Source organism: Vidua macroura, chromosome 11 (genome assembly GCF_024509145.1).
Source record: "Vidua macroura isolate BioBank_ID:100142 chromosome 11, ASM2450914v1, whole genome shotgun sequence".
In the NCBI taxonomy this organism is placed as follows: domain Eukaryota; kingdom Metazoa; phylum Chordata; class Aves; order Passeriformes; family Viduidae; genus Vidua; species Vidua macroura.
Window position 1 is genome coordinate 16,019,537 of NC_071581.1, and position 26,112 is coordinate 16,045,648.

The following is a 26,112-nucleotide window of genomic DNA, read 5'->3' on the forward strand; positions in this document are numbered from 1 at the left end:
AGGTGGGACTTGGGTGAGCTGCTTCCTCCCGGCAAACAATAATAAGGGGGGGAGAAGGGATGCACGGGCTCTGCAGGGGCTGATAGCTATGGAGCAACCCCAGCCCTGCAGCTGCAGCTGTGCAGGAGGAAGCCTCAGCACATTATCTGCTGGTCCCACTCGGCTTCCTCAGCAGCCCTAGTGCTGCTGGGACCGGGCCATTCCTCCTCTAGAGCCTCATTTCTCATGGACACAAGTTGAGTCCCTGTGCTATGATGGCAGCCCTGGATCCCAGCACCCCCCAAACCCTGCACTCCCAGACAATCCAGCCTTCTCAGCATCAGTGTTTCCCACTGCTGGGGGCTCTGGGAATGGTCACCCAGACCTCAGAGCCCCAGGACTGCAGTGCCACCCAGCACATGGTCCCCCACAGCGACCATCCTGCTGCCCCATCCCCCCCATCCCAGACAGTGCCCATACCTTGGCAGAAGGAAGTTTTGGCTGGAAGACGACTCCTGCAAAGGGGATCTCCAAGTCCTGGCTGAGGTCCCTGCAGTTCTGGTTGCCTCTGCTCCTGGTCCTTCTCAACAAAGATCTGCTGCACCTGGAGCTGCTGCAGCCTGGCCACGCTGGCTGGTGTCCCAGCACTTCCTCGTGCGCAGCTGATTGTGACCTGCCCGCTGCTCCACCTCCGCAGCTGCATCGCTGTCACAGGAGCAGCCCTTTTCCGTTTTGTTTCCGTTTTTTGACCCTCTCCTCCTGTAGCAGCCTTTGCCTTTCACAGAGGCTCTGCCTGCTGCCATTTGCCCCACTCGGGTCTGCGAGGGTGTCTCTCAAAATGGGTCTTGCCCTGATCCTGGCAAGTCAGGTCAGAACTCCGGATGTCCTCACTGCTCCTACCCCAACCGACAGACCTGCCTGACTCCAGCTCCTGGTGCAACGTCTTTGCCAGTGGCTATTGGTCTGGAATAAGGCAGCTGCTGGAAGACCCTGGGAAATGTGGGCCTTTCCCACCACTGAGATCAATTCCTGGAGCCTAGAGAGCTGCTGGGCTTCCTGAAGCAGAGAGATGTTTGCCCCCAGATGTTACTATGGCTCCAGAGAGGCTGGGGGAGGCTGTCTGAGCTGCTCTGGGTGACAGCTTTCCCACCCATGGTCTCTGGAAGTCCCCAGACATGTTTCTATAACCCTGTGCAGCCTCAGGATGAGTAGAATCCCTCAAGGAGTTGTCCAGCTTTCCCCAGTGCTGGAACCAATGCTGGCACCTGTGCCCCAGCTTCAGAATAGAGATGGATCCTAAATCACACTTACTCTGTCCAAACCTGCCTGTGCTCGCTGGTCAGGGGGAGCTGGAATTTCAACTGTCTCCTGGGGGCACTGTAGTGCACCCAGTGAAAGGACACAGGGCTATGTGCTCCCATCCCAGTGGGCAGGGGGGACACTGAGGTCTGACACTTCCCAGAGCCAGGAAATAAGCCTGACACAAAGGGCAAAACCAGCAAAAGGGAGGGAGGGAGGGAGGGAGGCAGGAAACATCAGGCAGGAGAGGAAACAGGGAGATAATCAGCTCCATGAGCACAAACACCCGGAACTTGTGCAAAGGAAAAGCAGACACCACTTGGCAAGCATTTGAGCAGGGAGACCTGCCCATCTGGCCTTTTACTGAGGCTTCCTGAAGAACATGTGCCCTGCAGCACCTTAAGGTTCTCAGGGGTGCCTGGCCTCCAAGTTACTATGGATGGCACAGTCCCTGGTGGCTTAGCTCCAGCATATGCTCCCTGGGATGAGTCTTGTCTCAGAGGGTGTAAGGATGGGCTCCTGGAGAGCACCTGGCTGCACTTGTAAAGGCAAAGCACTCACCAGGGGTGAATCCCAGTTGCAGAGAGGTCAAACCTGGGTCATCCTGCCTCAGACTTGTGTTGGCTTGAAAAATGGGATCAGCTGACCTGTTTCCACTTGGCTCTGCACAGCAATTGGTCTGCTCTCCCAGCACCCAAAGGGAAGACCACTGCAGTGGGAGTCCTAAAGGCTGATGATCCAAGTGCTTCAATGCCCAGCAGTGCCCTGGGGTTAGTTCTTCTCCCCAGGAGCTGTGTCCAGCACTGCCAGACTGGACTCCACCTGCAGAGCTTCTCATTCGTCCTCCTACCACCTTCAGAACACAGGGCTGCCCATGCCCCGGGTGACCTGACCACATCCCAGGTGATGCCCCAGGCTGATGGAGCTTGTCCCAGCTGTCAGCAGTCCTGTCTCCTGCCATGTTCCCAAAGGAGCAGTGACACACCTCTCATGGGGTTGGCAATGACCACTAGGGGGACGATGACTGTAAACTGTCAGCAATCCATGGTGGGATCCCTGGCATTGCTCATCTCCCAGGATCCAGCACGTGGTGTGGGACAGAAGGGAGAAACATGGAGAGAGATGGGCATGGAGCCAGCCTGTGGTGACTGGCTGGGCTCCAGCTGGCTTGTGTGAAGTAACTGGGGCAGGAGAACCTCTGCCAAGGGGCAGGGAGGGCACTCGGGGGAGGCTTGGCCGTGTCTCTGAGCCAGCACTGGGCTGAGCACGGCAATGCGTTGGCAGGATCAGGCCCCTCACCCACAGTCCTGTCCCTCAGCCATTCCTTCCCAGGGATTCCCCTCCTCCTGCTGCCATTGCAGCGCTGATAGGGAGTAGCCCAAGTGGGCACTGACCACTCTTGACCAGAGATATGAGCTGGGAAAGAAAAGAGCAAGCATTTACATGGGAAATCAGGTGGCTGGATCATGTGGAAGAGCCCAGATGGTTCAGAGCTCCCCTGAGGATGAAGCTGAGGCTGAGGTCAGTGTCTCCCTGGCAGGGTACACCCGTGCAGCAGTGGGTGCCTCATGTGGGTGCTCTGCTGGCAGTGCTGTCTCCTGAGGGCCTTGGAAAGCACAGCACAGGCTTGGAAAAAAGCATGTCAGCCTGGGCATGGGGAACACAGCTCCTCTGGCACAGCCATGGTGTCAAGATTCCCAGGAATGCTCTTGGTGGTAGGCAAGCTCCCACTCCAGAAAGAGGTACAACCCCAGCAAAGCCCAGACCCAGAGGGACCCGGATGCTTCAGCTGGTCCTCCACATGAGAAAGAAAAGGTGGTGGCCTCTGTGGGAAGGAGCAGGGGATTGCCTGTCCTGCAGGCCAGGTTGCTCTGCCCACCAGAGACCAGGCTTAGTTTTGCAGGAGTCCTGGCTCCTTTTGGCCATGTTGCTTTAAGAGAAGCTCTTTCCAGAAGGAGCAAACCCTTCTGAGAAACCCCAATACCACCCCAAAATACCACTCCATTTCTTTGGGGCTGTTAATGGCACTTAAGTGCCATTCCCATGTTGTGATCCCCTATGGGACCAGATTTCCCCCACCCAGGGGTACCATGCCCAGCTGCGGCACCACTGTGGCAAGAGCTGTCTGCCTGGGATTGCAGAACTGGACTGTAGTGCCCAGTCTTCCCATTCCAACCATGAGGCTGCTTCCAAAGACACCATGTCAGCACCAAGTCATCCCAAGAAATCTATGGCAAACACACCATGCTTTGGTGGAAGCACGGCAGAGACCAGGCTGGGCACACCCTGCAGCCAGGCAGGACAGCAGGAGCTTTGGGTGAGCTACATGTCCCCTTCAGCTCAGAGCAGCTGAAGACAAGGCAGGCAGACTGCTCGGATCACGGGATCATTTAGGTTCGAAAAACATCTCCAAGATCATCAAGTTCAGCCATTAATGCCGGGCTATTTTTTGCTGGGGCAAGACAGTCTGAGTGGAGACTCTGCAGCTGGGAGAAGGCACAGGTACTAATTGACTTTATTTATTAGCAAGGTGAAGGCAGGGATCACACCCTGCCCACCCACTGGAATCCCAAGTATGTCCCTTGCAGACCACAGAGGGCTGAGCACCCTGGTGGACCTGTGCAACCAGGAAGTCCCGTGGCACCGTGGAGTCCCTCGCAGGGACAGAGCAGTCACCAGGGGATAGCTTTCCCTTCCCAGTTGAGCAGAGTCCCACTGTGTTTCTCAGAAAGGATTGGCAGCACAGACAACAACCCCCGCACACTTGTGTCCACTGTCAGGTCAGCCTGCAAAGGGAAAAATGAGACACCACCATCATTCCAGGCCATCCAGCAGCACCCACTTGGCTTGTGTGCAGTGACAGCAAGGCTCCTTCCACCCAAAGCAAGCAGAGAGCCACGTGAGCTGGGACAAATCCACTGTGCAGGAATATGGTTGGGTATCTGCACTGCTGGCTTGGATGGAGGTGGCTTGGGCTGGGAAGCCAGCCACAGGTTTAACCAAACAGGAAGAGATCCCTGCTGCAAATGAGATGCTTTGTGCAGCCTTCTCAAAACTCCAGTGCTGCAGGGACCACCCCCATTGCAAAACATGGATTCTACAGGATGAGTGGAAACCTCATGGACCTGCAGTTCTTCAAGGAATGGAGCACAGGATGGGATGGTGTTGCTCCTCTTCTCCTTGTTCTGTTGGATTCAGGTTCTCTGCTTATCTTTCAGGCTGCCCAAAGCCCCTTTTTTCCCCCTGAACAAGCAGCCTGATATGTGCTAATGTTATTTCCCAGACATCCCAGTATCCACATGTTCTGCAGGGGCCCAACGGAGACATAGGCAACTTGGAGACCAAGAGGCAGCTCATTTTCATGTGGATCCTCCCTCCTGAGAGCCATCTTGGCCACCTGGGCCACCTCCTGTGCAGGTTTGTAGCCTTGCGTGCCACCCATGGGTTCCCTGTTGACCTGCTTGGCCAGAACTCACCTCCTGGCTGCCCATGTCTGTTTTCACCCAGCCAGGGTGCAGTGCCACGCACAGGATCCCAGCTTCCTTGTAGGTCAGAGCCTGGCACATGGTCAGCATGTTGAGGGCAGCCTGGATGAGGAAGGAAACATCATCCATGGGCAACAAAAAGCTCCATGAACCAGCTTCCCTACCCATTGCTGCCTCTTGCTGAGGGTGAAAAAGCAATGCCAGGTCTTCAAGAGACAGTGTGTGTTTCCCCTGGGTGGGCATGGAGATGCCCTGGGAGCTTGGGAACTCTCTCCATCTCTTGATCCCAGGTGTTTTCCTGAGACCCAGCCTGGCAAGGGCAGCTCTGACCCCATGGAGCTCAGGAGCCGGGGCAGGTCACAACTCTCCATACCTTGCTGCAGCGGTAGGAGATGACAGGGTGGAAGAAGGAATCAGCCGTTTTCTTGATGGACCCTAATACGGTGGAGATGTTAATGATGGCTGCCTTGCTGCAACTCAGGCCCTTTTCTTTGCTGTCCTGTGCAGCCTTCTTCAGCAGAGGCAGGAAAGCCTGGGGAGAAACAACCTAGTGGGACACCTATGTCTCAAGCCAGTCCCACTTATGGCAACTGCAACCTAGGGAGGGTGAAGAAGAACAGCAGGATGTCAGGAGAGCCCAGGTGTTGCTGCAGAGCCCTGCCCAGTCCCAATTAGACTTGCACAATTCAGAGAAGCTTCAGAAGTCTTAGGCTTGAAAACCAGCCCTAGCACTTCCTTGCACAGCCCCAAGAAATTTGGCAAAGCTCTCCAAGATTTCCATCATGACCACAGAAAGCTTGGGACACCCTCAAATTGGGCCAAATTTCATCCCCAGAGCTTCACCCGTACCTGGGCCATCAGCATTGGCCCCACTGCATTGGTCTTGTACGTCCTGACCATGTCCTCAGCGTCGACCGTCTCCAGCGAGGCCGTGGGGGTGTAGATGCCGGCGTTGTTTATCAGCAGGTTCAGCCCCATTCCGTTCAGCTTCCCCTCCACCACCTTCGCTGCATCGGTGATAGCCGAGGGGTTTTCCACATCTGCAGTGGGAGAGAACAGTCTGAGAGCCACGGGGGTGCTGGGGAGAAGAGGGAGGGGAGGAGGCCGAGGAAATCTGTGCATTCTGACCCGCGCGGCCCTTCCATCCGTGGGCACCAGATGGTGCTGTGAAACCAGCTCCAACCCATCCCTATCATCCCAACACCGCCTCCGCCGGCAGCTGAAGGCTCCCGCCAGGAAAAGCCCACCGTGGGGGCAAACCACTGCTGTGACTCCCATGCTGTGTCAGTTCTCAGCAGCCACTGCCTCCAAAGTCTACATCTGAGCAATTTCTGGAGAACCCAGGGCAGCCTTCGGGGGGACAAGTCCCCAGGGGAAATGTGCTGGGACCTGCTGTGGGACAGCTCTGCAAGGTCTTTCTGCTCCTGCTCAAACTCTGAGCTGATCTTACAGCATTTCCACAGGAGCTGCCTTCCTCCCAGGGCCCTCCTGGTCCTGCCTAGGACTTGGGATCAAGGCAGAGCAAGGATGTGGTCACTCAGCTGGGGGAGCCAGGGGCCTGCCCAGGATGGGTCTCAAGAACATTCTGGTCCTGTGGCCATGGAGCAAGGAGGTTCCAAGGAATAGGGTACTTGAGGACTGGAGAAGCTGGGGTTTTGGCAGAAGGACTTGAAGAAGCTCTGAAGAAATGGATCCCCATGTATAGCCTGAAGGTAGGGAGGGAGGAAGGAGAAATGGGGCATGCATGGCTGGCAGTCACAGATTTACCAGTTCAGAGGCAGAGCACACGTACCCAGCTTTACAAGAACCAGGTTTGGGTGTTTGGATGCCAGATCTCTCAGCTCCTACAAAAAGAGACACGGAAATCAGCATGAGGCAAAGGCGATGCCAAGCATCATGCTGGGGTGCCAGCAATGGCCTACCCTTAGGGAAACATCTTCCAGGTGTTACTCAGTGCTTGTGAACAGCTGGGCTGGGGACCGGCTTTGGCTCTCAGGCTTCTCCCAGGCTCCACAAGGCAACGTGCACATGCTCAGGGCATGACAAGGCCATGACTGCAAGATGCTGTGGTCACTTTCCCAAAGGGTCATCCACAGCCCAGCCAGAGCCACAGCAAATGATGGGAGCAAACTGTGGAGGACCAGTTTACTAGGGAAATGATATGAACTGGCTGGGGATACAGCCAGAAGTGTCTCCCAGAGGCTGCCAGAAATGAGGTGGAAGAGGAACACCTGTGAGTGCCAGTATCAGATTGGAAATCATATCTGGATAGGCCAGTCCCAGATCCACTCGCTCTGGGCTTTATTAATGATTAGTGAATTTAACCACTTTGCACATTTTTATTGGTTGTTTTCACCTCGTGTGGATATTGGGCAGAGTGGGTTAAAAGCTGAAGTCCCGGGAGGAGGACTGTAAATCATTCAAGTGACCTTACAGCTGGGAATAGCATTTGATAAACAAAGTAAACAGCAGCCAGTGATCCACTAGCATGGATCTTAACAGTATCTGTGTCTCCTGTATCTCTGTACCTCCCTGTATCTTTGTCTGGTGTTGCTTCAGGGATCCCCTGGTTATCAAGATAACAGAAATAAGTTTACTCTCCTTGCTTTAGCCATCGATTGCCCTGCCTGCCTGTGCCAACTCACAAGGTGGAGGATTCAGAAGGTCTTTTCAGCAAGGAAACTTTCTACTTCACAATTCCTAGCAGCTCTGTGCTCTGAGTGCTCTGTGTCTGAAACTATGGCAGATTTCAGACGCCAGAAACTGAACCACCTTGTTTAATGTGCCCAAAAGGACTGCTTTTAGAACTAAAAACCTCTTCCAAACATGCCCACAGGAGAAATAGAAATTGGTGGTTTCTTTTGAGAAGAACATGGAGCAGGAGATCTGCTGGCACTGGCCGTGGTTCACTGTCAGTTATCTCTGGGCTCCCTCACCAGACCCCATCTTCCCACATCAGCCCTGGGCACAGGATATCATGTAAAACCCATTAATTTGTTTGTGGTGGCCAACAGGTATTTCTCCTCTCCTGTTTTTCCCAACTGCCTGCCTCAACAGCCTCATACCATTCCAGCAGGAGCTTCCCTCACCCCAACACCTGGTCCAGGCACAAAAGGGCAGGAGAAGTGATGTGACCTCTGCTCTCTATGTCCTGTGGTCACAGACTTCAGCAGCACCCTGACGACACAGCACCCTGACCCTACCACAGCTGGACAAGGCTAAGGGAAGTACCCTTGGCTGGGAGAGTTGCATGAGGACCACCTTATAGGAACACTGGCTCCAGTCCTGCCCTGAAAAAAGTCCCTGATCTCATCGCTGCCCTGCAAGAGTCCGGCAAGTTGTGGGGAGGAAGAATGGGGCAAAAATAAAAGACCTGGTCTATCTTTGACCCAGACATCTTGGGCACCAGCCACAGCAGGAGCTGGGCACCCCCGGGTTGGCAGTAGGGTGGGTTCTCACTGCATCAAGACTACTCCTGACATGGAATAATACACACTTGCAAGAAGATGCAACAAACAAATCAGCTGGAGACAGGATCTATCAGAGAGCAAGTTTCTCCCTGTTAGTATTTCAGTGGGACACAGCAAGCAGAGGAAGACAAGCTGGATGTAAAGAGAGCTGGAAGAGGGAAGCTTTGTGATTCCCTGCACAAGCAATATGTGTGAGTTTCTCCCATTTTAGCAACGTGTAAAGCAGGGACAGGGGGACTCCACAGCTCCACTGGCCATCACTTTTGGAAACCCCATGTTCTGAACCTGCAGATTTTGCAGAGAGCGGAGTGACACAGCAGAACCAGCCCGAGCAGCATCGCTGCCGCTCGCACCGCCTCAGGCCCTGAGGCCAGCCCAGCTCGGCCCGCGCCCGCAGCGCAAGGGCCAAGCCTTGGCACGAGAGAGCGGGTTCGGGCACATCCAGCACGGCCCAGAACTGCCCAGCGGCGCGGCCTCAATGGTGACACGGCCGCTTCTTCGCCGGCTGCACTTCAGGTGACTTTCACACGGGGCAGGGCACGCTGCGGACACCGGAGCCCCGCGGCAGCAGCGAGTTGTTCAGGCCCGTGACAGGGGCCGGGCGTGTGACCGCCGTCCCCCCGGCCCGCACTGACCTGTGCCCGCGGCCCCTCGGGGTCCCGGCAGGTGGCGAAGATCCAGGCGGGGGGTCGCGGCGAGCCCAGCAGCTGCTTCACCAGCTCCAGGCCGATGCCGCGGTTGGAGCCGGTCAGCAGCACCGTGCGCGCCGCCGCCATCGCCGCGCGCGGCCCGGCCCGGCCCGGCCCGTGTGGCGCCGCCTCCCGGCCCCGCGGGCCGCGCCGGGCTGCCCTGAGCCCGCGGGGAATGCCTGCGGGGGCGGGATCCTGCCTGTGTGGCTCTGTGTGTGCCTGTGTGTCTCTGTGTGTGCCTGTGTGTCTGTTTGCCTGCCCGCCTAATGTGCAGTGCAAACACAACAACTGCGTCCCGGCCCTGGCGTCCCCGAGAGGGGATCGAGGGGTCTCGGAGCGAACCGGGGGGGCTGAGGGGACTCTTGCCAAGGGTGGTGGGTGAGGGAGAAAGCTTGCAGCAGGTTTGGGGTGGTGTCTGCAGCACCTTTAGCACACTAATCTTCACCATAGATAAGAGTGAAAAAAAAAAAAAAACAAAAACCCACCCAAAAAAACCCAACTCAAACTAAATCCGTTTAGCGTGAGAAAGTACCAGCCCCTTTACAAGCTGTTTTTATTGCCTGCCCAGAAATGCACATGATTTGCCTTTTTTCCTGACCGTCAGATGCTATAAATCTGGTAAACAAATAGATCAGGAGGATGCTCTGAGGCTGCAGTCCCCCTCCTATAGAGATGGGCTGAGGGAGTTGTTGTTCAGCCTGGAGATGAGAAGGTTCTGTGGAGCCTTTACAGCCCCTTCCAGCGCCTCAAGGGACTCAAAGAGATCTGGAGAGGGACTTTGGACAAGGGCCTGCAGTGACAGGACAAGGAGGAATAGCTTCAAACTCACAGAGGGCAGTGTTAGTTTAGGTATTTGGAAGAAATTCTTCCCTGGGAGAGTGGTGAGGCCCTTCCATAGGTTGCCCAGAGAAGCTGTGGCTGCCCCATCCCTGGAAGTGTTCAAGGCCAGGTTGGACAGGGCTTGGAGCAACCTGAAGTTGTCCCTGCTCATGGCAGAGGGGTTGAAATTTCCTTACGACCAAAATGATTTTGTGATTTAGGCAGTTTGGGCTTGCAGGTGTTTAGAGGGATGTTTTCTCCTTATTTTTGTTGCTGAGTATCAGGTACCAGATTAAACAGCTGCACCAAAGGGGTAGTAAAGAGTAAAGCAAGGGAAAGGTTTGCTGGCATCTAGGGATGGGAAAACAGGGCTGGAGTGAAAAGGGAGAACAGAAAAGAGATAATCAGCATCAGCTGGAGGATGGTGTCTGGAGGGGGTCTGCATTTACCAGCCCTGCTGCCAGCCTGGAGATGGGTGTTATTGTTTTATTTTTAGCTGTTATATGGACAGCCAGATACCCATTAAAATCCCATTACGGTGAGCACACAACTGGGATTTCAACAGTGAAGTAATGACTGAGCAACTCTGATCTATAGTAGGGTTGTTATTTATGTTGCTTATTTTCATCCTTGTTTGACAAACACCACACAAAACATCTCTGATACTGATAAATACATCAGAAACTAAATATTTATATCAGTCTGGTGATAGCATCAGGTGATTTGAGCTAACTCTATACTGCTCCATGGTGGTTCAAGTACATGGGAGCCTCTGCTCCCCAGTTTACTTCAAGATATTAAAATGCTTTTAGACTTTTCTTTTACAGAAGTTGGAATTTAAATATAAATGTTAAAAATAAATGTTTGATTATACTACTAAATACTAAGAAAAAAGACCCCTTCCTTGAATCAGATATTTTGATTAAAGGTCCCCTTCTCCTTTTCCTGCCTCTTTCTGTGCTTGGGCCATTAATTCAGTGACTTCTCAGCAGAAATGCTGCTCCATCTATGGCAAAGTTTAGCAAATAATGACTGAGGGGTACCAACACTCAGGGTGAACCACAGCCACTTGTTCCAGGGGTTTGGCCACCTGTTCCACACAGATCCTGCATGCTGCAGGCAAATTACATTGATGAGCTCTTCCCGAAAAGTGCTTGTTTGAAAAAGTCTTGGATTCAGGGATCCCTGGGGATCTCCTGTGCAGAAACAGTTAAAGTGCAGCCACAGCTGAGGGCAGGAGGAGCCTGTTCTGAATGGGAATATGAGCTGTGAAAGAAAGGCAGCTCCAAGTATCAGTAACTGAGTACTTTCTGGGCGGGTGTGGGCATTGCTTGACGTGCTTTTTTGCCTCTGTTCCCCATGAATGAAATAGAGGATTATCGATTCTTTGAAAACGTTGTTAGTTAACTGTTGGGAGGCTTCCAGCAGGTAATAATGGGAAATGCAACCAAAAAGAACACCAACAAATAATAACAAAACAAAAAAGCCCCAAGGCTTATCCAAGTGCTCTAGTTTCACTACGACAGGCATGGGAAACTCACGCTGCTTGGTAAAGCACAAATCTGATATTGGTGAATTTTGGAGCGTTTGAGGGTATAAATCATAGAATCTTAGAATGTTTTGGGTTGAATGGAACCTTAAAGATCACCTAGTTCCATCCCCTCTGCCATGGACAAGGACATTTTCCACTAGACCTCCCTAAGAATACAAAGAAGTATTTGAGTTCACTTAGCTAAAAATCAAAACTAGTAATTCCTGTTATCAGCTCATTGATGCTGTAATTTGGTTGAAGTTTCTGCACTGTAAAGAACAAAATGCATATGGGCACATGTCCTTTGCACTGAGCTGATGGATTCATCATAAGTGCTGCTGTAAGTTACTGGATTTTAAAAAAAATGCACCTAGAGGAAGAAACATCTTAATTAAAGAAAAAATGGTAAGTGGGTTGTTTTCCCCCCTTCCTTTTTACAAATATGGTTTGAAACCAGAATGAACAACTATGGTAAGTTTTAATTTCTACTGATAAAATACAAATGCAGCCCATTTTACTCAAACAGTGTCTACAGCTACTTACAGAACAATATGAGTTTTTGCTGTTCACAGACTGTATTTTTTCTGCTCAGCTGTGTGGGCAATGGGTCACATAATTTAGGCTGGCATGGCATTTTTTGGAGTAGCATGGTGCTCAGTTTTTAACTTCTTTACAAGGAGTAAATTTTCCATAGTCCTTTAAACACTTTTCAATTTAAAGATTATACTCACTCTTTCCTGCTTAAATGTCTTTCCTTAATAAGACTTAATGATTCTTTTCAACTGGATTCCTAAATTAACATTATCATTATCTATTCCTAAACTTTAATGTGCCTCCTTTTCTCACTTCAATACTTGGATGTCAAACCAAGGCAGTCACAGGCTGATCATTTAGCCTGTGCCTCAGTGTTCCTGAGATGGAGCATATCTGCCATGTGTGACAGCCCATTCTCAGCCATCCCTGTTAGCAAATCTCATAGCAGGAAAGAAATCTTGTCTTGCTTGGTAGTTCTGAGGTCCCTCTTCATGGCACTATGCTGAAGCATGAAGGATAACCCAGCCACCTACCCTTTGAGGATTGGAGAAAGAAAGAATCTGTGCTGTCCCCATGGGTGCTGGCAAAGCAGTTCTGTCCCTGCTGCACACAGGTAGCTGAGGCGTCTTGGCTGCTATCACAAGGGGAATATCCCCAGAAAGTTTCTGAACCTGGTGTGAGGCCCCAGGCTGGCACAAGGTCAAAACACAGTGGTCCAAGCAAGGTTGCATGGACAATGTGAGCATTTTAAATCCTCAGTCATAGAATCACAGAATGGTTTGGGTTGCATGGAACCTTAAAGACCATCTTGTTCCAACCCCTGCCATGGGCAGGGACACCTTCCACTAGACCAGGCTGCTCAGAGCCCTCCCAACCTGGCCTTGAACACTTCCAGGGATGGGGCAGCCACAGTTTCTCTGTGTAATCTCTGTCAGGGCCTTCCTACCCTCACAAGGAATAATTTCTTCCCAATCTAACCGTGCCCTGTTGTCAGTGTGAAGCCATTCCCCTTGTTCTGTCGCTCTATGCCCTTGTCCAAAATCCCTCTCCAGCTCTGATACAATGCAGGGGTCACCTGGATGAGTCTGCTTGGAAAACAGCAAAGCTATGACAAAGGTGCCATGGGAACTTAACTTGGGAGCTGCAGGTACGCTCAGGCTCTCGCCCCCAGTCCCTGCATCCTTTCACAATGGGGTGTCACTACTCATAGAATCTTATCATGGAATCACAGAATGGTTTCTGTTGGAAGAGACCTTACACATTACATAGTTCCAACGGTCCTGCCATGGGTTTCCAACCCCCACCAGATCAGCCCAAAAGAAAATTAATCAGGAAGGGTGGGTACTGCCCAGCTTCAGTTACAGTGCCGGGTTGGTCTCACCCCACCTCTCCGTGGGTGGCTCACTTACCACTATCTATTGATTCTTTAGCAAATGACTAATAGGTGATGACAGACCTGAATGCATTGTGAAGCAATGGACAAATAAAAATGGACAAAATCAGCCTGATAAAAAGCAGCGAGTTTATTTCTTATTTATAGTAGATAAAATGTGCTAAAACTAGTTGTGCCACACCCCTGTTCCCCTGGCAGGCAGAGAAAAGCATGTTCCTCCATGTTTCTGTCAGCAGCAGTGTCATTGTGCAATCACCTGGGTGACTGAGAGCATGCTTGTGCCTCCAGCAGCTGAGGGTGGAAAAGGTGTGACTGCATCTTGGAAAACTGTCTGCGAGTCTTCCCAGTGTGGTGATGTGAAAACAATCCATGGGTAAATGCAGCAGCCTGGGGGCTCGTGGGAGAAGAGCTAGTGTTTGTGAGGCTGCACCTTAAATCCTGTGTTCAATTTTGGGCCACTCACAGCAAGACATTGAGGTGCTGGAGTGTGTCCAGGGAAGAGCAACGGTGCTGGGGAAGATCTGAAGCAGAAGTTTGATGAGGAGCTGATGGGGAGCTGAGAGGGCTCAGCTTGGAGAAAAGGAGACTCCGGACAGTTATCACTCTCTACAACTCCCTGACAATGAGGGTGGAGCCAGGTGAGGTCGGGCTCTGCTCCCAAGTAACAGGATGAGAGGAAACAGCCTCAGGTTGTGTCAAGGGAGGTTTCAATTGGATATTAGGAAAAATTTCTTCACAGAAAGGACTTTCAAGCACTGGTACACAGGCTGCCCAGGAAAGTGGTGGTGTCACCATCCCAGAAGTGTTTAAAAAATGCATGGTTGTGGTACTTGGGGATGTGGTTTAGTGGTGGAATTGGCATTGTTAGTCTAATTGTTGAAATCAATGATCTTAGAGGCCTTTTCCAACCTAAATGATTCCATAATTCGGAGGACTTTAATGTTCATCTTAAGATTTAGACCATGCAAGAACATTCCAGAGCAAAGGAAGCATCTGAATCCCCTCTTAGGAGCTGGACCAAGATCCTTTCCAGAGGCTTGGGGACAGCAGCAACCCTTGTGATGAGACTGGGCTGCAAGGCCCTCTGCCTCTTGGTGCCAGGCTGGACTTAGACTCCTGGTGAAGCAGTGCTTGTTTAAACTAATAATCAATAATGCAGTGTGTGGCCCCAGAGCAAAGTCAGCATGAAAAGCTCCAAAGCAGTGGAAGGCTACACGAATGAGGTGACACAGCAAAAATAGGAGACTTAAAATGTTAATTATTTGTTTTCTGATGCTATCTGCTTCTAAGTCACTGTGGAGGTTTCAAACAGGCTGTGGATGATGGCCTCATTGTCCACCTAGAGGAGGAAAACCATGGAAGTCTATTTGGAGGATTTGAGCTCTGGTGTGTCTGTTGGCAAGTATAATTGAGATCAGTGGTCATTGAAAAGGAAATACTGAAATTATCTATGGAGCCTGAATGCCAGTCCAGCCATGTGGGAGATCCTCAGTAAGAGATCAGTCTGAATCAGAAGCTGAAAGGTCCAAAGCTTTGTACTGCTGGTAAGTGGTAGGAATTCACAAGGGAAAAGAAGTGTCTCAACCCAATATGGAAAATTCAAAAAGTAGACAGAGATCCAATTAACCAAGGAAACAAAGTGGGGAAAAAATTAATTGCATGGAACTTAAGGAGAGGCTCAGACTTGGCAGAGAGAAGATACGGGATCGGCTCAGCATAGAAGCTGCCAGTGTGCACCTTCCCAAATGGGTTTGCACCCTGTGCAGGTGGTCCCAGGTCAGAGCAGGAAAGGACCTGCTTATCTCACAGTGTCTGCCAGCTGAGCCCCAGAACTGAACCCCAGAACAGCCAGCTGAACTCCAGGCTGGAGTGGGCAGGAGGAAATCAGCTGCTGCTGGAGTATGGAGACACACTGGGAATTGCCAGTGGGAGGAAGCTGTTCTGATTAATGCTGCTGCCAAGATATCCTGGGGCAGAAGGTGACATGAGAGCAGTGTTGTCTCCATTGCTGCCCAGCAGCCTGTGCAATGGCTCTGGGACTCAATGTAGGAGGACAAGGGGTTGGCAAGAGGTTTCTGGGGGTGGGTCTTCACTTACAGTGGGGCAGGAACATATGATGTACACACGCACCTCATCCAGCTTTGCAAACCTGTAAGCATCACTTGAGGTACCAAACAGCACTGGGCTCCACTGGCAGTAGCACAGAAAAGTCAGTGCCTCATGGCAACAGGTGAGGTGGAGAATAGGCTTTGTCCCACGTGCCTGAGTCCTCTGTGGCTCTGAACAAAAGGACAGCTCAACTTAGGACTGCATCCCAAGGGATGGGGCACATGGCCTGCAGCATGGTGCTGTGCCAGCCATGCAGGTTCCCCACCCTTCTGCCAGGAGACCACGCTGGGTTTGCTCTCCCATTCCACAGATCTTTTGCTCCACAATGAGGGAGAGGTTATTGTCTTGGAAGAGGCAGGAACAAGGCAGAGAACGTTTGCTCAGGGCCACCTGAGGCACAGCCTGGTACAATGTGCAAAGACCATCAAGCCCACAGGATGCTCATGAATGTGTCAAACCCACCTGAGCCATGGAGCTTCCCACATCAACCTACATGCTGCTCCCTCCCTCTTCACCCACAACTGCCCCACCTGGCTTATGGCAACAGGTTACCCAAGGAATGCATAATTTGCCTGGAAAAGCCAAGTGATTTTTGGTGTTAGGTAACTAGGATTGGTCCCCAGCCAGGACATATGTCCTGGAGCTCAAAGAGCTACCGCAGTTGCTCCTCCCAGAGAGAAGCCAGCATTAGTGCAAGCTGTGAGTGAGTGGGGTGGGACATGCTATAAGGAAATATTAGAGAGCTGGGTAAACAGTGCAAGCTGGAGTGAAGAGACAAGCAGCATGGCAGAGCTTTGTGTCTGCTCTGTTCTGGTGACTGGGGCCAACCGAGGCATCGGCCTGGGGTTTGTCCAGCATTTCCTGAGGATGCCAAACCCACCACAGTGGATCTTTGCCACCTGTCGGGACCCCAAGGGACAGCGAGCACAGGTGAGGCCAGGCTGGGAGGCAGTGGCTGTGCTGGGGGATGGGAGCACTCGGTGTCAGGGGGAGATTGGAATAGGAATGGTGTTAGCAAGTGTCTGGAGCTTCAGTCAGGCACCTGTGGCCCAGGGCAGCTGGGCTGGTACAGCTATGTGAGCAGTTGTGCATGGGATGTGTGGAGGGGACAGGGACACATGGTGTGTGCAGGAGCTGTGGAATGTTCCCCCTGTATCAGGATCAGGGCAGCTGGAGCAGGGTGCTGGGGACTTGGTGGTGCAGGGATGGATCTGGAGGGACGTGGGCTTTGGCTGGCTTTGCTGGGTGAGCCTTGGCAAAGCTGTTCCAGCCTGTTGGTACCAATGTTGTGACCCCTCTTTCAGGAGTTACAGAATTTGGCCTCCAAACATCCCAACGTGGTCATCATCGCTCTTGGTAGGTTCCCCCTTGCCCCAGTTCCTCTGGTGAATGCCTGGGCACTCATCACAGCCCTGGGAGCTCCACACAGGAGGCAGCCTTGGGGGAGCACCTCCTTTGGGGGACGCAGGGGACCCCAAACCAACACAGGGTCACTGAGCTCCAGTGTGATGGCCCTGCAGAAGTTGCCAATCCTGCCAGCATCAAGGCAGCTGCAGGCAAGGTTGGGGAGCACCTGGGGGGCTCCGGGCTGAACCTCCTCATCAACAATGCTGGAATGGTCAAGCCTAAGATGCTTGAGGCTGAAACATTGGAGGACATGACTGAGACTTACACCACCAACACGGTTGGACCCCTGCTGATGGGCCAGGTGAGTCCCCAGCACTACAGCACAGCTCCAGAAGGATCCCTTCCCATGTCCTCAAACTGGACATTACAGAGGGAGGGAAGGACCAGTGGGAGGGGCTCCTGTCAATGATCTGGTGCCCCCGATGGGCTCTCAGTTAATGAGAAGCTCAGGGAGCCATGGGCTGGAGCTCAGGAACTGGGGCCTGGCAGGAAAGAGGAGGGAGGATACCCCAGTGCTGGTGTCAGTGTTGCCACTGTGGAAGGAGCTTCTCCCCTGCCCTGTGCCATGTCCATGTGCGCTCCTGTCCCCTCTGTCTCCTTGCAGGCATTTCTGCCCTTGCTGAAGAAGGCTGCCCAGGGGAGCCCAGGCTCAGGGCTGAGCTGCAGCAAGGCTGCCATCGTCAACATGTCCAGCATTGGCGGCTCCATCGCTTCTTCCTTTGGCTGGGAGTTGATGCAAATCACCTCGTACCGCTGCAGCAAGGTACTGTCACACCTTTGCTTCCCCTGCCCTGCCCAGCTGCAGGTCCCCTTGCATCCCCCCTTCCCCTCCCACCACCGTCCCTGCACTGTCTCCCCACAGGCTGCTCTGAACATGCTGAGCAGGTGCCAGTCCCTGGCGTACAAGGAGCACGGCATCCTCTGCGTCGCTCTCCACCCCGGCTGGGTGCAAACTGACATGGGCAGCTCTGCCGGGCACACGGTAGGAATTCCTCCGGGGCGGGTCCATCAGAGCTCCTGTGCTGACTTTACATGGGTGGGAGTTGCTGTCCTGAGCCCCTGCCCACAACTTCCCTGCCTGCCCAAACCCTGCTGGGGCATCTCCCCCTGTCCTGGTCCTGGCTGCTGGGTGCTGGCTGTCCCCATCCCCTCAGTTCTCATCTCAGTCCCTCCCCCTGGGGTTCTCAGCTTTCCCTTTGCCCTGGAGCAGCTCTTTCCCCTGGCTCCAGCTGCTCCAGGGCCCTCAGCCAGGCCTTGGGCATGGGCTGCATCTCCTCCTCTGCCCCACAGCCCCCTGTGACAGTGGATGACAGCGTGCAAGGGATGCTGAAGGTCCTCTCCTCCCTCTCTGAGAAGGACACCGGCGCCTTCCTGGACTGGGAAGGGAACGTCATACCCTGGTGAGACACCACTTCAGGATCCTGGCAGCCAAGAGCTACCTTTGGCACTGCTCCCACCTCCCCCACATCCTCAATAAACTCCTGCTGAGACCCCCAGCTCTGTTGTGCAGTGCCAGCTCATGGGGTGGCCCTTTGCAGATATCCCACTCCTCCACTGGGGATTGGTGGTGCCCACAGCTGCCCCCAGCCCACGGCTGTCACTGGCATCCCCCTGAGTTACAACCAGCAGGTCCCATGGCACTGTGACTGCACTGTGCTCCCTGCTGGAGCAGGGCCCTTCTCCTGAGAGGAGAGAGATCTTCTGAGCCCCTGCAGGACTGGCTTTCCCCTGCCCAGGCTGAGCTGCCTGAGGGGCTGGGGGTCACAGGGAGCAGCTGCTCTCTCCCCTCAGCTGGGGGGTGCCTGGTCACAGGTGGGACAGAGGGACACACAGAGCTCGGGCAGAGCTCAGGGATCCTGCCCTGGGCTCAGATAGGGGGTTTGAGACTGGGTGTGGAGACAGAGCAGAGAGGCATCAGCTGGCAGAGTTTACAGAGGTGAGGGGTACAGGGGGACCACAGGAGGGTAGGGGAAGGAGAGAGAAGTTGCTTCCCAAGCCCTTCTCTTCTTCAAGCTGTACAGCCAAGCACCTCATCCCCATGTCCTGGGCAGCCTGGAAGAGGCACAGACCTGCCAGCACAACTCAGGGAGTGGGTGGACAAAAGAGGAGACATTTCGTAGGCATTAAATGGCTGTGGAGATGAGAAATGGGATTCGGTCCTGGAACAAAGCATCTGAACAACCCTCCTGGAAGGCTCAGTCCTGGCTGCTGCTGTCCCAGTCTTTGTGCTTCTGCCTGGGAGAACCAGGCAGGGGGTGGGTGGCTGGGGCAGGGGGTGAACTGTGGGCTCCCTCCCCTCCAGGGGCACTGTGCCTGGGACAGCATCTCCAGCTCCTCCCCTGGCACCTCACCTTGCTGGCCCGGTACGGGTACATGGGGGCCTCTGGCACGCGGAGGCACAGCCCGATGGAGCCCAGTTTGGAGATGTTGATGACAGCGGCCCTGCTGCAGCTCAGACCCTCCTTGCCCTGGCTGCCTGCTCCATGAGTGGCAAAAATTCCTGCTGCAAGGACACAGATGCTGCATGAAGATGTGCCAAGCCTGCAGTTTGTGCCTTGCTGGAGCGCAAGGCCAGCAGCTGGTGATGTGCTGGCCATGCAGGTGCCCATCCTTCTGCCAGGAGACTGAATCCTCTGGGTTTGCTTCCCTCCATGGGAGCCTTGTTTCACTTGACAATCAGGGAATGGGCATTGGCTTGGAGGAGGCCAGATCAAAGCAGAGAGTGTCTGCTTGTGGCCATGTGAGGAATGTCCTGGCCCAGGGGACCAGGGCAGGGGGATCAGCCTGTTCCCAGTCTTGTGTGGGTCTGATGCAGAAAGTCCTTATGAAGGTGTCAAGCCCAAGTGAGCCCTGGAACTTCCCACATCCCTTCCACATGCTGCTCCTTCCCTCCTCACCCACAACATCCTCTCCTGGCTTATGGCACTAGGTTTCCCAAGGACAGCAGAATTTGTCTGAAACACCAAGGGTTTTTGCCCTTTGGAAACAAGGACTGGCTCCCAGCCAGGATCAATGTCCTGGAGTTTGAAAGGCAGGTGCAGTTGCTCCTCCTGGATCCAAGGGTTGGTGTAAGCCCTGAGTGGGTGGGGTGCCTGTGAAAAATACTAAAAGGAAATATTAGGGAGCAGAGCAAACACTGAGAGCTGGAGCAGAGGAGGACAAGCAGCATGGCAGGGCTCCAGATCTGCTCTGTTCTGGTGACTGGGGCCAACCGGGGACTCGGCCTGGGGTTTGTCCAGCATTTCCTGAGGATGCCAAACCCACCACAGTGGATCTTTGCCACCTGTCGGGACCCCAAGGGACAGAGAGCACAGGTGAGGCCAGGCTGGGAGGCAGTGGCTGTGCTGGGGGATGGGAGCACTCGGTGTCAGGGAGAGATTGGAACAGGAATGGTGTTAGCAAGTGTCTGGAGCTTCAGTCAGGCACCTGTGGCCCAGGGCAGCTGGGCTGAGACAAAGTGGGAGCAGCTGTGCATGAGATGTGTGGAGGGAACAGTGGTACTTGGTCATGGAGTCCTCCCCATCCACTGGGTTCAGGGCAGCTGGAGCAAAGTGTGGGGTCCATGGTAGTGCAGGGATGGACCCAGAGCAATGTGGGCTTTAGCTGGGAAAGGCTGAGCCTCTGCACAGCCCCTCCAGCCTCTCCATGCCTACACATGCCCTCTCTTTCAGGAGTTACAGAATTTGGCCTCCAAGCACCCCAACGTCATCATCATCCCGCTCGGTAGGTGCCCCGAGGTGCGGATCCTTTGCCCCAGCTCCTCTGGCAAGTGCCCAGGCTGGGCACACCCCGGGAGCCCCGTGCTGGGAGGGAGCTGTGCCAAGGGGCTGGTGCCTGGGGGCCATCGGGCACTGCCACCTCCGGGGGAACAGAGGGGACTCCACCATGGGGACGCAGGCTCTGACCTCCCTGTGTCGGCTCTGCAGAAGTCGCTGACCCCACCAGCATCAAGGCAGCTGCAGCCAAGGTTGGGGAGCACCTGGGGGGCTCCGGGCTGAACCTCCTCATCAACAATGCTGGAATTGCAAAGCCAAACTCCCTTGATAATGAGACACCGGAGAATATGATCCAGATTTACACCACCAACACGGTTGGACCCCTGCTGATGGGCCAGGTGAGTCCCCAGCACTACAGCACAGCTCCAGAAGGATCCCTTCCCATGTCCTCAAACTGGACATTACAGAGGGAGGGAAGGACCAGTGGGAGGGGCTCCTGTCAATGATCTGGTGCCCCCGATGGGCTCTCAGTTAATGAGAAGCTCAGGGAGCCATGGGCTGGAGCTCAGGAACTGGGGCCTGGCAGGAAAGAGGAGGGAGGATACCCCAGTGCTGGTGTCAGTGTTGCCACTGTGGAAGGAGCTTCTCCCCTGCCCTGTGCCATGTCCATGTGCGCTCCTGTCCCCTCTGTCTCCTTGCAGGCATTTCTGCCCTTGCTGAAGAAGGCTGCCCAGGGGAGCCCAGGCTCAGGGCTGAGCTGCAGCAAGGCTGCCATCGTCAACATGTCCAGCTATGCAGGCTCCATTGAGGATATGTATGTGTGGGATTTTGGACAAATTGTCTCCTACCGCTGCAGCAAGGTACTGCCACATTTTGCTGGGGGTGAGCCCAGATATTTTCCCCTCCGAATGATCACACTGCCTTCCAACCTCCCCCTCAGTCTGTGCCCCTCTCTATGCTGTGACTGATCTCCTGTCAGTCCCTGAGTGCCCATCACAGTTCAGTTATGTGCCTGGCCCTGGGTCCTACCTCACAGGGACATGATACGATGGGACCTCATCTAGGCTGGGCATCTGCACAGGGATGGTGAGGGAGCATCATGTACCCCAGGAAGTGGCCCCCTCTGCCCAATCCCCCCAGCTGTGGGCTCTGCACATGTCCCCTGGCAGCCCCCTTTCCCCTTCCACTGCTGTGTCCTCCCTGTCTCCCCACAGGCTGCTCTGAACATGCTGAGCAGGTGCCAGTCCCTGGCGTACAAGGAGCACGGCATCCTCTGCGTCGCTCTCCACCCCGGCTGGGTGCAAACTGACATGGGGAGCAGAGGATCATATAAGGTAAGAGATCTCCTGTCCATGGTCTGGGAGAACCTCATAATTTAGGAATGCAGAATTTGCTGGGGTCTCATGCTGGGCTGTGTGAGAGTTCCTGGGCAGATACACAGGAGGGAGGGAGATGACTGACTGGGAATGCTTCTTGCCCAGAACAATGATGTGTTTCAGGGCAGACCCCTGAGCACAGAACTGTTTCTCTCTCTGCCCCACAGCCTCCCCTGACAGTGGATAACAGCGTGCAAGGGATGCTGAAGGTGCTGTCCTCCATCTCTGAGAAGGAGACTGGTGCCTTTCTGGACTGGGAAGGGAAGGTCGTGCCCTGGTGAGATGCTGATTCAGGATTCTGACTGTGAGGACCTCTGCTGCTGCACCATGTTGTACCTGTCCCTTAGTAAATGACTGTCCACAAACAATAAGTAGCATTGTGTGAGAGTCCTTCCCTTGATCTTCTATTAACTATCCCTGAGAGAGTCCTCACTGGTGCTTTGAGAGTTCTTCTCAGTTATTTCTGCATATTATTGAGCTAGGTTGGTCTGAACATTTGCTCTTGTCTAACTGGGGACCTGGACACCATCCTGATAGGAATTTGTCCCTGGGCTCATCCCAGAGGTCTCCCTCAGAATGGCAGCACCACCCTACAATGACTCAGGCACTCCTCCCAGTGAGTCCTTTCTCGTTTGTCAGTTCAAAGTCCAAGCAGAGCCCTGCTCATCGTTAGCTCCTCTACCACATAGGTCAGGAAGACAAAACCTGACGTGATCTTCCTGGCTTGCTTATGCCCTGCTGTGTTCCTCCGGCAGAGATCAAGATAGTCAAAACCAATGAAGACAAGGTCCTCAAACGGGAAATCTGTAAGTGCAGTCTTGAGCCCTCTCAGGGATGGGAACCTATTCTGTGTTCCTGTTAAATCCTGTCTGTACCTCTCTTCTTGGCAGCTCTGCTCCCTGTTCCGAGCTGGTGTGTGGAGGCAGGACAGGCTCTTGGTGTTGTGTACATTTCCATGGGGCACACATGGCACTGGAGGCTCTGTGATGAGCAGAGATTCCCACAGGCCCTCTGGGACTCACCGTGGGGCTGATGGAGTGGGGTGTGGGACCAAATGGGCACGTGGGGCCTTGGAGTCCAAGGGGACACCAGGGATCCCCCACTGTATGTGCTGTGGTGCACGGAGGGATGGGGAGGAGGCAGCAGGGGATGGTCCCCAGGGGGCTCTGGGCTGCCTTGGATGTGGAGCAGGGAGTTCTCACCCCCACTGGGTCCTTTCTTCACCACCAGTGCTGAGCCCAACCTGCACCAGGGCCAGGAACAGCAAATGCAGCTCTGGAGTCACCAAAGTACAATTCTGAAGGCATGAAACTGGGGAGCAAACATGGAGAAGGATCATTATCAGGCAGGGAAGTGTCAGTGGGACCCCGGGGATGGTGGATAACAGGGGCCAGGGACATTCTGGATTACCCAGACCTCCCTGACCGTATCCTTCCCACAGCACCACTCATGATCCCCTTGGAGATCATTGTGCCATTTGTTGTATTTTTAACTGAATTCCCTCAAATTTGTTGTATCGCACAGGATGCTAAAATTAATCAATTAATTCCTCACCTCTTGTATCACTCAGATTTAGCTGAAATTATTATAACCCTGACTTTGCTCCATTGTGGGATGATGGCCCCACTGCATGAGGCCCCTCAACAGCGCTGTCCTTTGCAGCAGTCTCATTTCCTGGGTGCCATCCCAGCACTGCCAGTGATTTGCACACCTTAGGGCCCCATTCCAGATTGCCAAGGCTCTGAGCCACAGCATCTGAGTCCATCTGGAGCCTCCTTAATTAAACAGGATTTGTTGGCCAGGCTGTGCTGGGTGTCCATGCCGGGGAGGGCACAGTGCAGGGACTTTCCTCGCCGTGGTCCCGGCAGGTGGCAGGACCCAGCAGGTGGCAGGATCTCATCTGCTGTGATCGTATAGTGGTCAGTACTCTGCGTTGTGGCCGCAGCAACCTCGGTTCGAATCCGAGTCACAGCAACTTTTGTCCAGAGCCGGCAGGGAGGGAGGCAGCTGTGAGGGGTCTGAAAAGCTGCCATGCCCTGGGAGGGGGCCACAAGCTTAGGTGCTCCGAGAGTGACCAGACTCATACCGACAATGATTTCCTGACCTGTAGTCACTGTGCAGTCTCTTTCAAGCGAGGCTGCAGTGACACTTCTGGGAAAGCACTCCAGCTTCTCCATTTTCCAGGCAAACCTGAGAATTTAGAGGCATTTGCCCAGCCTTCCACGTTCCACTTCCTCACAGTTTTGCAGAAAGAGGACCAGAAGATGCTGTGGGGGCCCTGCAGAGTGAGAGGAGGTGGGAGGCAGCAGCTTGCTCAGCTCCTGGCCCCCAGGGCATGAAGAGTCTGCCACAGCAGAAGAGGGAAGATAACCAGATGAAAGTCCTGCTGCTGGCACTCCCTGCTCCAGGGCAGCAGGATTTTGGTTGCAGGACCTCCAGGGATGCTTTCACAGCAGAAGCAAAACCCACCCAGAGCTGAGGGGTGACCCTGACAAACTGTAGGTCTGGGAACTCGAGGTCTCAGGGGCACCAAGAAGCAGATGGAGATCTCTGGGTGCACCAGGAGACGCTTCAGCCTGGAGAAGCCTCTTAAACTGTTGCCTTTACCCTTCTGGAGCCTTAATGGAGTCACCCTGTCTGCTTGGACTTGGTGCCCTCTCCTGACAGCCGCGCAGAGCTCACTCTGGTCGGCAGCTTTCAAAGGAGAAGTTACATGAGGCGTGGCACAGGCTGGTGGTGAAGGCACCACCCAAGCAGTGGGTCCCAGCCCACCGCTGTTGGGGCATCTGGAAGCAGCAGGAGGCTGCAGCACTCAGGCAGATGGGTTCAGGTATCTGCAGGGCTGCTTGGGAAAAGGAGAGGGTGTTTTTTTTTTCTAGCACAAAATAGATTTATTTTCTTTCGTATCTTATCCAGAGCAAGAAATGAAGAAAAAGAAAAATCATTGCACATTTACTTTTAGGATTTGCAGTTTATAGGGCACTTACTTGCATGACTTCACACTCCTCCAACGTTCATTTACTGAAAACACATATCTCTTTACTTAGGGAAAAGCTTTACTTAAGGAAAGCTCAAAAAGCATTTTTCCCTTCTAAAGATAAAATAGGAGGAAGAGAAGGAAAACATCTGGAGAAGTTACCCATTAGCAGCAGCAGTGCCTGCCCCACTTTTACCCAGCTGAGCAGTAGAAACCCAAGGAAATACATAACTTCTCATTCCTCTTTTTTTTTCTTTTTTTTTTTATTTCCCACAGAAAGTCAGTGTAATGTGTAAGGCCACTAAACTTACCTAAAAAATAATTTACTGTGCTTGAGCAACTGATATATGTCCAAGTTGAAAAACATTAAAACATTTTTACATAGGACAGGGGGTATTTTTCATCCAAAATTGTTTGAATCTCTGTTAAAAGAGTTTCTATTTTGCAAAAATATCCTGAAGTGTCTATACACCTACAGCGCAGTCCAGGGTTTGACTGAGGCAGTGTGGTGGCCCCACAGGTCACTGCAGCCTCTGCTCCCACATGAACTGTATTCCCTTAGAGTGATGCAGGGCTCTGCTGGGAAACTTCCACTCATCACCCTCCCAGTGAAAAAAGGGTCTCCTGATGTTCAGCTGGAGCCTCCTGTGTCCCAGTGTGTGCCCATGGCCTCTGGCACTGAGCGCCACTGAACGGAGCCTGGCTTCCCTCCCAGGAGAGATGCTCCAGTCCCTTCAGTATCTTCATGGGGGTTGTCAAGCAGAAAAAAACAGTTGCCAGCAGGAACCCAAACTTTAAGAACACTGCCTGAAGTCACTTGGGGGACCCTTCAGTGAGGGAGGGAGGGAGCAGTGGAAACCACAATCCCCTACTTTTTCCCTGCATCAGCTGCCCCGGGCGGGACCGTCCTGGCAGGAGGAAATGCCGGTCCTGCCCGTGGGCTCCTAAAGGATAAAGCCACCGCCTGAACAGGGGCTTGAACCCTGGACCCTCAGATTAAAAGTCTGATGCTCTCCCAACTGAGCTATCCAGGCTCACATTTGGCCTTGGGGTGCAGGTCTGTGACAGGTGGGGGGGACCCCGCTCTCCTCGGCATTGCAGGGACAATGTGGGGACCCACTTCGCTATTTCCCACTCCCACGCCACCCCAACGAGGCTGCCAGCGCAGGCCGGACTCAACCCGGGTTCTGGGAATCCCACTGGGCACTGATCAGGCACAGGGATGCGCCCTGGCAAGACGCCGCTGCCGCAGGGATGCGCAGCCACGGAGAGGAGCAGGAGGCTGCGGGAGCGGCTCTGAAACCTCCGCCGCTCCCAGAGGGAGGCAG

At 53.7% G+C, this 26,112-nt stretch overlaps 4 protein-coding genes and 2 non-coding genes across 7 annotated transcripts in view; 3 read left to right on the forward strand and 3 right to left on the reverse strand.

The window, feature by feature from the left end:
• The window catches only part of RIPOR1 (RHO family interacting cell polarization regulator 1), a 32,047-nt gene extending 30,780 nt beyond the window's left edge, over positions 1 to 1,267 (reverse strand). The window contains exon 1 of the mRNA XM_053987562.1: positions 460 to 1,267. The gene's annotated coding sequence lies outside the window, so the exon portion shown is untranslated. The remainder of the gene's footprint in view (positions 1 to 459) is intronic.
• A 2,498-nt stretch (positions 1,268 to 3,765) lies between these two features.
• Positions 3,766 to 9,051, reverse strand: LOC128812908 (C-factor-like). The gene is made up of 6 exons (XM_053987571.1): positions 8,869 to 9,051; positions 6,556 to 6,607; positions 5,613 to 5,803; positions 5,137 to 5,295; positions 4,755 to 4,865; positions 3,766 to 4,064 (listed from the first exon to the last, which is right to left on the reverse strand). The coding sequence occupies exons 1-6, from the start codon at positions 9,007 to 9,009 to the stop codon at positions 3,951 to 3,953; spliced, it is 768 nt and encodes a 255-aa protein (XP_053843546.1). The 5' UTR covers positions 9,010 to 9,051; the 3' UTR covers positions 3,766 to 3,950.
• Positions 9,052 to 14,723: 5,672 nt separating this feature from the next.
• On the forward strand, positions 14,724 to 18,211 carry LOC128812775 (C-factor-like). Of its 2 annotated transcripts, XM_053987398.1 has the most exons (7): positions 14,724 to 14,743; positions 16,141 to 16,238; positions 16,613 to 16,664; positions 16,829 to 17,016; positions 17,320 to 17,478; positions 17,578 to 17,697; positions 18,006 to 18,211. In XM_053987398.1, exons 2-7 carry the CDS (start codon positions 16,176 to 16,178, stop codon positions 18,117 to 18,119), a joined length of 696 nt encoding a protein of 231 aa, XP_053843373.1. In that variant the 5' UTR covers positions 14,724 to 14,743; positions 16,141 to 16,175; the 3' UTR covers positions 18,120 to 18,211. The 2 variants fall into 2 exon arrangements, with proteins under 2 accessions (XP_053843373.1, XP_053843372.1); XM_053987397.1 differs by lacking the exon at positions 14,724 to 14,743 and having other exon boundaries at positions 15,618 to 16,238.
• Positions 18,212 to 19,882: 1,671 nt separating this feature from the next.
• LOC128812806 (C-factor-like) lies at positions 19,883 to 22,178 on the forward strand. The gene is made up of 6 exons (XM_053987447.1): positions 19,883 to 20,029; positions 20,387 to 20,438; positions 20,642 to 20,829; positions 21,133 to 21,291; positions 21,646 to 21,765; positions 21,975 to 22,178. Exons 1-6 carry the CDS (start codon positions 19,883 to 19,885, stop codon positions 22,086 to 22,088), a joined length of 780 nt encoding a protein of 259 aa, XP_053843422.1. The 3' UTR covers positions 22,089 to 22,178.
• A 1,531-nt stretch (positions 22,179 to 23,709) lies between these two features.
• Positions 23,710 to 23,781, forward strand: TRNAH-GUG (transfer RNA histidin (anticodon GUG)). Its single transcript has one exon. It is a non-coding gene; the product is annotated as a tRNA-His (tRNA).
• Positions 23,782 to 25,745: 1,964 nt separating this feature from the next.
• Positions 25,746 to 25,818, reverse strand: TRNAK-UUU (transfer RNA lysine (anticodon UUU)). Its single transcript has one exon. It is a non-coding gene; the product is annotated as a tRNA-Lys (tRNA).
• Between the last annotated feature and the right edge of the window lie 294 nt (positions 25,819 to 26,112).